The sequence below is a fragment of the Nyctereutes procyonoides genome, unplaced genomic scaffold (assembly GCF_905146905.1).
Source record: "Nyctereutes procyonoides isolate TBG_1078 unplaced genomic scaffold, NYPRO_anot_genome, whole genome shotgun sequence".
Lineage (NCBI taxonomy): Eukaryota > Metazoa > Chordata > Mammalia > Carnivora > Canidae > Nyctereutes > Nyctereutes procyonoides.
The window spans coordinates 39,198,062-39,209,172 of record NW_026575125.1 but is presented as its reverse complement, the minus strand read 5'-3'; the positions used below and the strand labels follow the sequence as shown (position 1 = coordinate 39,209,172).

Below are 11,111 nucleotides of genomic sequence, written 5' to 3'. Positions count from 1 at the left end.
TATCTGAATGGACACTTTTCCAAAAAAGCCATAAAGATGGCCAGCAGATACATAAAAAGGTGCTCGACATCACTCATCATTAGGAAAATGCAAATCAAAACCACAATGAGATCTTAAAATGGATATCAATTAAGTATAATCATTGGTTCTCAGCATGCATCAGAATCACTAAAGCACAGATTATGGGGCTCCACCACACAGTTTCAGCTCAGTAGGTCTAGGGTAAGGCCCAAGAATTTCCATTTCTAGTAAGTTCCCAGATAAAGCTTGTCTTAAGACCATACTTTGATAACCACCGAGTAAGAACATTGTCGGAGGGTATACCATGGAAAGGCAAATGTTCTGGAAGCATTATGATAGGAGAAAATGTTCAAAGAACTGGATACATTTAGCTTAATATGAGTTATATGGTAACTTGCTACCCATATTTGAAGGCTTATGTGGCAGGACAAGTGGACTTGTGATAGTTTGAGAGGCAAAAGTGAAGCAAAAACTAATTGGAAATTACAAAGAGGCAAATTTGAGCTCAATACAAGGACACGCCTTCTGTTAGAATCATTCAAAAATAGGATTGGTAAGTTTCAAAAAAAATCAGACAATTGATTTGTATGTATGGATATCTTTTTTTATGACTGTATGTATCCTTTATTAAAACCTGGAATATTAATATATACCAAAAGTTTAGCAGTGCTTATCTTTTGGTGGAGGTAAGACAGATTTTTTTCTTTTGGTTATTTGTATTATCTAATTTTACCACAATAAATATGGATTATTTATGTCATAAAATACTAAGAGCTAAAAAATGAAATAGACTGTTTTGCAGTATAGTTAGGTGGCTCCCTGTTACCTAAAGTAATAAGGCAGAAGTTAGTGAAAAATCTTAGTAAGTACTTAGAGAAGTGATTCTCAAACTTTAAAAATACATCAGAATCTCCTGCAGGGCTTCTTAAAATACAGAGTCCTAGGCCCCACTCTCAGGGTTTCTGATTCAGTGGGTCTAGGTTTGAGCCAGAGAATTGCTTTTCTAACAAGGTTTCAGTCATGTGGTTGCTGCTGGTCTGGAGGCCATAATTTGAGTAGCTCTGGTGTGGCAGGCATTCTTCTAAAATGGCTCCCAATGATTTCCATCTTCTGGTATCCATGCCCTTAAATAATCCTCTTCTTTTATGTGTGGGCTGGACCTAATGACTTGCTTCTAACAAATAAAATGCAACAATAGTGATGGAACATCACTACTGAGATTAGGCTATAAAAGACTGTGATGGACTTCTGCTTCCAGAATGATGTATAGAAGTGCATTTCCCTATCACTCCTACTAAGTGCAACTAAAAATTCTAGACATCATAAGTAAATCAAACATAAGAAGACACTTTAAAGTGGAAAGAAGAAGACAGGAAGACCCATTAGCTAGGAAGTTGGGACCTGAAGAATGACATGGTGGTGAGCTCCCTGTATTTTCTTATTGCCTCATACATTCAAGACTTGGTACCAGAGAAGCCAGTGACCTAGAAAGGCCAATTGAAAGAGATTTTTTTTAAGCCCCAACAGATCAATATCTCTTAGCCAAAGGACTAGGAAAGGGCAACCTAGAAAGACAGAAAAAACTGTGACCTTATCTCGACCAGCAAGGCCAAGAGGACAACCTACATTTCCACTCTTGCCAGTCTATAATGAGGTACCCCAACTTCCCTCCTCCACTGGGGTGATGTTATAGAAGGTCAAGTGGGGAGCCAAGACTTTCATGCCCAGCAGGCAATAACAAGGCATACTCACTCTCCCCTCACCATCAGTGGAGACCATGTGGGGAATCTGGACTTCAATCCCCACCCAGTGGTAATGAAGTGCCTACTTTGTCTCCCTGACAGGGCTGTATCAGAGGGCTTAGTAAAGAATCAGGACTTTTACCACCATCCAGTGGTAATAAGGCCATCATCCTCCTATACTATCAGTGGAGACCACAATAGAGAGTAATAATGGGGCACTCATGACCTCCCAGCCAGGGTGAAATTAGTAGAGGCCTAGTGGAGATCAGGAGCTCCCATAGCTCCTCAGAAGCAAAAAGGAGATCCTCCTTCCCAGGTGTCAACAATGGCTGAGTGGGAGCCTGAACTTCCCTCTGGAAGTAATGAGGTGGCTCTCTCCCCACTAGTCCCTTTCCGATGCTATGTCAGAATGTCAGCTAAAACATAAGATTTAAATAAGATTTCGACTCTCATAACATAATATCAAAAATGTTCAGATTTCAATTGAAAATCACTCATCATACCAAAAACTAGGAAAAGTTCAACTTGAATGAAAAAAGATAATCAACAGATGCCAACACCAATATGATGAAGATGTTGAAATTATCTAACCAAGATTTTAAAGCGGCCATCATAAAAATACTTCAGTGATCAATTACTGAAACATCTGACACAAATTCAAAAAATAGACTGAGTAAAGAAATATAAACCCCGATAAAAAGAAATAAGATACAAAGAACAAAATGGAAATTTTAAACTGAAAAATAGACTGAAATTAAGACTTAACAGAATGGAGGAGTCAAAGAAAATAATTGGTAAACTTGAAGAAACATAAAACATAATAAAAATTACCCAATCTGACAAGAGAGAAAATATGCTGAAAGAAAAATAAACTTGGCCTCAGTGACCTATGGAAATACAACAAAGGATCTAACATATATGTCATCAGATTGTTGGTAGAAGAGAAGGAGGGAGGGGTTGAAAAAGTATTTGAATAAATAATGGCTGAAAAGTTTTTAAATTTCACAAGAGACGTAAACATACACATTTAAGAACTTGAGTGAATTACGAACAGAATAAACCCAAAGAAATTCACTCCAAGAGACAAAAGTTCCCAAAACTAAACACAAAGAAAAAATACTGAAAGCAGCCAGAGACTAACCTATAGGCAAAAAATAATGAGTCAAAATGGATCTATTAGAAATGATATGAAGCAAAAGGAAATGGAACATTTTCAAAGTGCTAAAAGAAAAAGAATTGTCATCTCAGAATTATATATCTACAGAAAATATCCTGCAAGAACAAAGGGCAAATAAAACATTTTCAGATGAAGGAAAACTAAGAGAATTTGTCACTAGCAGACTCACCCTAAAAGAATAACTGAAGGAAATGCTCTAAGCAGAAAGGAAATGACAAAAGATGGGGGCACCTGGGAGGCTCAGTGGTTGAGCATCTGCCTTCAGCTCAGGTCATGATCTCAGGGTTCTAGGATTGAGTCCCACGTCAGGCTCCTCACAGGGAGCCTGCTTCTCTTTCTGCCTATGTCTCTGTCTCTCTCTGGGCCTCTCATGAATAAATAAATAAATAAAATCTTTTTTTAAAAAGGAAATGACAAAAGAAGAAATCTTATATCATCAAGAATGAAGAAAAAGCAATAGAAACAGGGAAATAGTAACAGTATGGGTGAATACAACATGCTTACCGTTTCCTCTTGAGTTGTCTAAAATACACTTGATTTTTTAAATGAAAATTATACCACCGTCTGGTGGGGCCCTAAATGTATATAGAGGGAATATTTAAGACAATATAAGTGGGACAGACTAAAGAGTAAAGATTTCTACACTTCTACACTTACCTTTCTATACTTTATTTATTTTTAAAGATTTTATTTATTTATTCATGAGAGACACACAGAGGGGGGGGGCAGAGACAGGCAGAGGGAGAAGCAGGCTCCATGCAGGGAGCCCGACTTAGGACTCGATTCCGGGTCTCTAGGATCAGGCCCTGGGCCGAAGGCAGTGCTAAACCACTGAGCCACCCGGGCTGCCCCTCTACACTTCATTTAAACTGGTAAGCTGTTGACACTACTAAACTGGGATAAGTGGTGCATATATAATGTAATACCTGGAAGAACTACTAATAAAGCTATGCAAAGAGATACATTTAAAAAACACTACAGATAACTCAAAGTGGGAGTCTAAAGTGTTCAAGTGGTAGGACAAACGAAACAGAGAGAACAAATAAAAGTAACATTGAATGGCACACTTAAGCCCTAACTTTTCAATATTTGCATTAAACGTTATAGATCTAAATGTACCAATTAAAAGATAGGGATTGGCATATGGATTAAAAATAAAACAAAATGTAATCCAACAATACTGTCTACAAGAAACACATTTCAAATATAACAATAGAATTAGGTTGAAAGTAAAGGATGGAAAAACATATACCATAGAAACATTAATCAAAAGAAAGTGGGAATAGCTGTATTAATATCATAGTAAGTAGACTTCAGGGCAAGGAAATTATCAAGGACATAGAAGGACATTACATAGTGATAAAAGGGTCAATTCATCATAAAGACATAGTAATCTTAAATGTGTCCACCAAACAAGATGGCTATAAAATATGTGAAGCAAAAACTGATAAAATGGAAAGAAAATTTTTTTTAAATTCACAATTACAGTCAATCCACAACTGATAAGCAACTAAATAGAAAATCAGCAAAGATATAGAAGAACCAACAACACTGTCAACCAGCAAGATCCAGTCAACATTTATAGAACACTCTGCCCAGCAAGAGCAAAGTGCACATTCTTTGCAAGAGCTCATGAAACATACACCACGACAGACTACATCCTTGACCATAAACAAACCTATACAAATTTGAAATAAAAAATTGATACCAAGGACACCTGGGTGGATCAGTCAGTTAAACCTCTGACTTCTACTGAGGTCATGATCTCTGGGTCCTGGGATCGAGCTCCGAGTTGGGCCCCCTGCTCAGCAGGGGAGTCTGCTTGTCATTCTCCCTCTTCTCGTGCCCCTCCCCCTACTTGTGTACATAAAAAAATCTTAAAAAAATACTAAAACCATATGGAATGTGTTTTCAGACTGCAGTGGAATCAAACTAAAAGTCAATATCAGAAAGAAAAACATCGAAACACTTAGAAACTAAGCAACACACATTGAAATAATTCATGTATCAGAGAAGAAGCCTCAAGGAAAATTTTTAAAGTACATCGAACTGAATGCAAATAAAAATACAACGTATCCGTATCAAATTTTGTGGGATACAGTTAATAAAGTGTCAAAAGATAAATTCATAATGTAAATTGCTTACATTAAAATGAGAAAAGTTGTCAAATCATCTAAGATTCTGTCTCAAGAAACTAAAAAATGAAGAGCACCATAAATCCAAAGCCAGCAGAAGGAAAGAAATAATAAAGATAAGACCAGGAATCAATGAAATTGAAAATAGAAAAACAAAAAAGCAACTCGCAGTAAACATGTAAAACCCAAATATTAAAATATAATACCATTTATAGGACTCGAATCTTGGAATTTACAAAATACTGATGAAAGGAAGAAATAAAACTCCCTATTTGAGGATGATATGATAATCTACATAGAAAATACCAAGGAATCTACAAATAATCTCTTAGAACTAATAAATAGTTTCAACAAGGTCACAGGATATAAGATCAACATACAAAACTCAATTATATTTCTATATAATTGCAATGAACACCTAGACACCAAAATTTAAAACACAACACCATTTACAAATGCTCCTTCAAAACTAAAATACTTAAGTATAAGTCTAAAATAATGTACCAGACTTAGATGCTGAAAACTACAAAATGCTGATGAAAGAAATAAAAGATTCAAATAAATAGACATAAATGTTTATGCAACTGAAGACCCAGCTTAATAAAGATGTCAATTCTCCCCAAACTGACATACAGATTTAACTCAACCCTATCAAAATTGCAGCAAGAGTTTTTTGTAGAGATAGATAAGATTATTCTAAAATTTATATAGAAAGGCAAGTGAACTAAAATAGCTAGAATAATTTTTTAAAAAGAAGAAAAAAGTTGTAGGTATCAGTCTACCCAATTTCAAGACGTAGTCTATAGCTACAATTATCAAGATTGTGTAATACTGACAGAGAAACACATAGGTCAATAGAATGGAATTGAGAATCCAGACATAACTGATTTTTGACAAAGGTACAAGAGCAATTCCATGGAAGAAGGGTAGTCTTTTTAATAAATGGTGCTGGAGCAGTTGGATATCCGTTGGTAAAAATATGACCTTGCTTGACCTAACCACATCTTACACAAAAATTGATTCAAAATGGGCCATAGGCTTAAATGTAAGATATAAAACTTTTATAAGAAATCATAGAAGCGGGGCACCTGAGTGGCTCAGTCAGTTGAGCGTCTGTCTTTGGCTCAGATCATGATCTCAGCATTCTGAGATAGAACCCCACGTGGAGCTCCCTGCTCAGTGGGGAGTCTGCTTCTCCCTCTCCCTCTGTCCCTTGCCCCTGCTTATGCTCTCTCTCTCTCTCAAATAAATAAGTAAATAAATAAATAATAAATAAATAAATAAATAAATAAATAAAATCCTTTTTTTAAAAAAAAGGAAATTATAGGAGAAAAGTCTCTGGGATCTAGGTTTGGGTGAAGAGTTCTTATACTTGACACTAACAGCATGATTCATAAAAGGAAAAATTGACAACAGGGCAGCATCAAAATTAAAAATGTTGGGCAGCCCGGGTGGCTCAGCGGTTTAGTGCTGCCCTCAGCCCAGGGCCTGATCCTGGAGACCCAGGATCGAGTCCCATGTCAGGCTCCCTGCATGGAGCCTGCTTCTCCCTCTGCCTGTGTCTCTGCCTCTCTCTCTCTCTCTCTCTCTCTCTCTCTCTCTCTCTCCCTGTCTCTCATGAATAAATAAATAAAACCTTTTAAAAAAATTAAAAATGTTCACTCTGTGAAAGACCCTGTTCAGAAGATGAAAGACAAGTCACCACCTGGGAGAAAATATTTGCAAGCCACATATACAGCACAGAACTAGTATCTAGAATACATAGGAATTCCTGCAACTCTAGAATCAAAAACAAACACAACCAAACATTTCCCTGAGGAGGACAGACAGTGAGCTTAAAAGCACTCGTTTAGCCATCAGAGAACTGTCATTAGTCCACTCTTCCTGCCAATCTTTAACAAAATTCTCCAATTCTCCCTAGACCATCCCGGCCCCCTCTTATCTGGTTCCTACCGCCCGCCCCGGCCACACACACACCCCTCTCCTATCCTAAGCCTGCCTGCCCCAACTTGGTCCTCATTTGCTCTCTCTATTCCTAAATTAGCACACCCTTCCACTTGGTGCTGTGGCTCTTATCTTGCTGTCAGGATAAAGGCAACTGTGTGGCAGTAAATGCCACCAGGTCAGGCTGGCCATGGAGAAGTGCGGCGGGGTGGTAAAGGAAAGAGGGACTGCGGGCAGGGGAGGTAGAGACAGACACTGCTGTGGGCAGGCAGAAGAATCTTTCTGGTGCTCCCTCATCATGTCAGAGGCCACCAGATTCTTTCCCCTCCCTTCTCTGGTCTGTAAGAGGAGCTGAGATATGAACTAACTTACATTTTTTCTATACCCGAAGCAGTCAAAAGGTTTTGCTCTTCGAATCAGTGTTCAGTGTGCCACCTAATAGCCAGCAAACTAACCTTGAGTTATTTCCCAGCCAAATGGAATCAAAGTGGGGCTGGTATGGTTAGTCAAGAGGCAGGCCAAAGTATCCACTGCAGAGGGGGGAGGTTGGTGTGTGTGTGTGTGTGTGTGTGTGTGAGAGAGAGAGAGAGAGAGAGAGAGAGAGAGAGAGAGATCCATTAGGACAGATGTGCCCAGAGCTGAAACAGTAGAGGGTGGAGGACTTCAGGATCCTTTGAAACTCCCAGGTGGAATCCAGGTCGGACACACATCCTGCATGGACCTTTCCTGCCCAGCCAGGATATCCTGTGTTTGTCAAAAGGACTGCGCAGGGAAGCCCTGACCATTGTCCTTCCCGAAATCTGCCAGTCAGCCCTTCCCCAGCGTGCGGCAGCCGCCCCAGACAGAGGAAGAGTAACTCTGGAAACAGTGTTATCAGCATCCTCCATGGACTTCCTCACCTCCTCCCCAGCCCCATTAGCCCCAGGCTCCTTAGCATCCTCAAACAGAAAGTGGGGAAGCTGGGATGGGGTCAGCGCCCTGAAGCCGGCCCCCTCTCTTTTGCCAAGACCTACCTCTGCGCAGCCCTGAGTGGGCAGCTGAAGGCTGCAGCTGGAATCCCGAGTGAGAGATGGAGCCCCAGCTGGGGCCTAAGGCTGCCAGCCTCTGCCCAGGCCGGCCCGGCCTGCTGCTGTGGGTCTCAGCCCTGAGCTGTTCTTTCTCCTCGCTGGCTTCTCCCTCTCCTTCTCTGGTGCCCCGAATCAGAACCAGCTACAATTCTGGAAGGACTTTCCTCGGTCTTGATAAATGCAATGCCTGCATCGGGACATCAATATGCAAGAAGTTCTTTAAAGAAGAAATCAGGTCAGAATCTCCATTAGATAACTCGGAGGGGCAAAATCCGGTTCCCTTCACATGAGGATGTCCAGGAGTTTGATGAAAATGAATCGGGATGTAATTAATGGGTGGGAGCTGATGCAAAGTCATTTAATCATAGTGGTGATGGGTTGAGGTTGGGGTGGGGAGGGGGTTGCGGTATGAAGCCAAATTCTAGCCCTAAATGCTAAATCCAAAGTTTTCTTTTGAAGTGGGAGCTGAAAGTGTTCTTTTCTATGAATGGAGTAGCCCAGGATTATTGAGGTTACCAAGCTCATTTCTCATGAAAAGAGGGAAATAAAATTAATTAGAAGGCCTAGCAAGTGCCTGACATTTTACTCTTTTTATTCACTCTGCATCTCCATCCTGGAGTTAATGTTATGCACTCATTACTCAGACAGTGAACATGACAAGATTAAGTGACTTGTTCCAGGTCACCACCTAGTAAGTGGCAGATATGGGACTCAAACCAGGGCAGTTTGCTCCAAAGTTTCTGAACAAATTTTCTGATCAGAGGAAAACCTAACTTTGGTAAATAGTGATTCACATGGATCTCACCAAAGGATGGTATCGCAGTCTGGAATTAAACCTGTCAACACATAGTCAATGAGTCTTGCCACAGCCAAGACCTGGCAGGGGCTCTAGTGACATTGCTATAACTCTGGCCATTGCCCTCGAGGGGTTCAGGAGGAGGGAGCCATGTTAACAATAATAAGATAATTTGTTTATATAACAATAATAAGACCTGGTCTGATGCAGGCCAGAAATGAAATGTAAAGGACCTCCGGGAGCTCCATGGAGGGGAATATTAATTCCAAATGGGGACCAGCGAAGGCATTCAGAGCAATGCCTTTAAAGAATGACCTGAAATTTGGGAGAAGGGCTTAAGGTAGAAGGACCAGCTAAAGCAATGGCCCAGGGTGTGGAAAGAGGCAAAAAGCACTTAGTGGCTAGAGCATGGGGCCTATGTGGAGGCATGGCAGAAGGAGGAGATTGGAAGAGGCAGATGGGGCAGGAGTCTTGAAAGCCATGCCAAGGATTTGAGACCCTCACCTGTGGGCCAGTGGTTCCACGCCTCTTTGATACCAGAGACCCTTTGTAATAGGCCTTTTCTCCTCAGCCTTCCTCAGGGACCTATCTTAGGCATGTAAGATTTGGTGACCAAGCAAACAGCATTAATTTACAATAATTGATTTCCAATCTGTATTAACCTAAGACGTATTTGATTATCTAACTAAGTTTCTAAACAGATATAATGAATAGAAAGTATCAGTCAAAAATGTGGAACTTTTGCTAGATGGTAAATATCGTATTGATGTGGACTTTCCTCGTTAGACGTTTTTTTTAAAGTATTTCAAATGGTGAAAAGTTGAAAGACCTTCCCAACTGGGGAACCTCTATTTCAGGCAATGGTGAAGGAGTTTGGCGGGGTAGAGACAAGATGAAATTTGTGTTTTGGAAGGATCTCCTGGAAAGTAGTGTGTAGGAAGGGGCGCCTGGGAGGTTCAGTCCATTAAGCATCTGCCTTCCGCTCAGGTCATGATCTTAGATGATCTTAGGATCCTGAGATCAAGCCCTGCGTTGGGATCCCTGCTCAGTGGGGAATCTACTTCTTTCTTTCTCTCTGCCCCTCCCTCTGCTCATATTCTTTCTCAAATGAATGAATAAAACATTTTTTAAAAATAATAATAATTTTTTAAAAAGGAAATCAGTGTGGGAGGATGGACTGGTTGATGCTGGCAGGGGCGGCCAGATCATCCTTCCTAGTCCAAGAGAAAGGTCAGTGGGAGCAAAGCAGGGCAGGAAGGATGCCAGTCAGTTCAGCTAGAGAGTCAATTTGCTGACCAACTCAACCCGACGGAAAGTAAAGATGGAAATGTTGAAAGTGAATGCAAGATTTCCCGCCTAAGAAATGGGGTGGAGAGGACCAAGAACACGGGTGAAATGGGGCTGATTCCTCAGAGAAAGGAGGCAGGGAGAATATGGACATATTTTCCAAGGAGGGTGAACATTATGGAATTCGACAGAAGGAGAGTCCTGGGTTCACATCCTCCTCGAGGTAACTAAACAAGAGTGTATGGATCTTACATTTGACTCTTCGCCAAGTGGCAATAAATGAAGGTTTTTCTCACCAGGCAGGTATTGGCCAAATCCAGGAAGCATTTCCCCAAATAGGTTTGTGTTCCCATTCAAGTTCAGGATATTACCTCAGCTCCCTCAGAATTTATTTTCCATGTGCGCCTGAAAGGGACGTGTGCAGATACAAGCAGGAAAGCACCGGGAGGGCCAGGTTGGGGTTTAGGGCTCTCCCTGTTGAGAACGCACATTCCTGAAGCTCAAAGCAGCAGAGAGAGGCAGTGAGTGGGTCTGGGAACCTGGACTTGTTTATAGTTCTTTACAGAGTCAGCAACTGTTTCCTTATTTCAAAAGTCCTGTTTATTTTAGAATTTTCAAGAAATACCAGAGAAAGCACAAAATGAAAATCATGTATAATTCCTCTACCAAAAGACATCTTGGTGTATATCCTCACCACCTTTTTCCTAAGTATGGATTTAAAATTTTTTTTCAACAAAAATGTGATCATAGTGTGTATGCTTTCCTGTACACTTTCATGTAACAATATGTCAGGAACACCTTTCCACATTAGTAACTGTTCTTTGACATCAGCCATAGAAACATTTTTCTACATATGTCTCCTTTGGCAAGGGAAACAAAAGTAAAATTAAACTATTGGGACTGCACCAAAATAAAAGGTCTTTGCCCAGCGAAGGAAGCCAT

At 40.4% G+C, this 11,111-nt stretch overlaps 1 protein-coding gene across 1 annotated transcript in view; it reads left to right on the top strand.

Annotated features, from left to right (window-relative positions):
- The first annotated feature begins 7,877 nt into the window (after window positions 1-7,877).
- The window catches only part of DIPK2B (divergent protein kinase domain 2B), a 44,982-nt gene continuing 41,748 nt past the window's right edge, over window positions 7,878-11,111 (top strand). Inside the window, exon 1 of the mRNA XM_055337909.1 lies at window positions 7,878-8,321. Within this exon, the coding sequence (XP_055193884.1) occupies window positions 8,089-8,321 (233 nt within the window). The 5' untranslated portion in view covers window positions 7,878-8,088. The remainder of the gene's footprint in view (window positions 8,322-11,111) is intronic.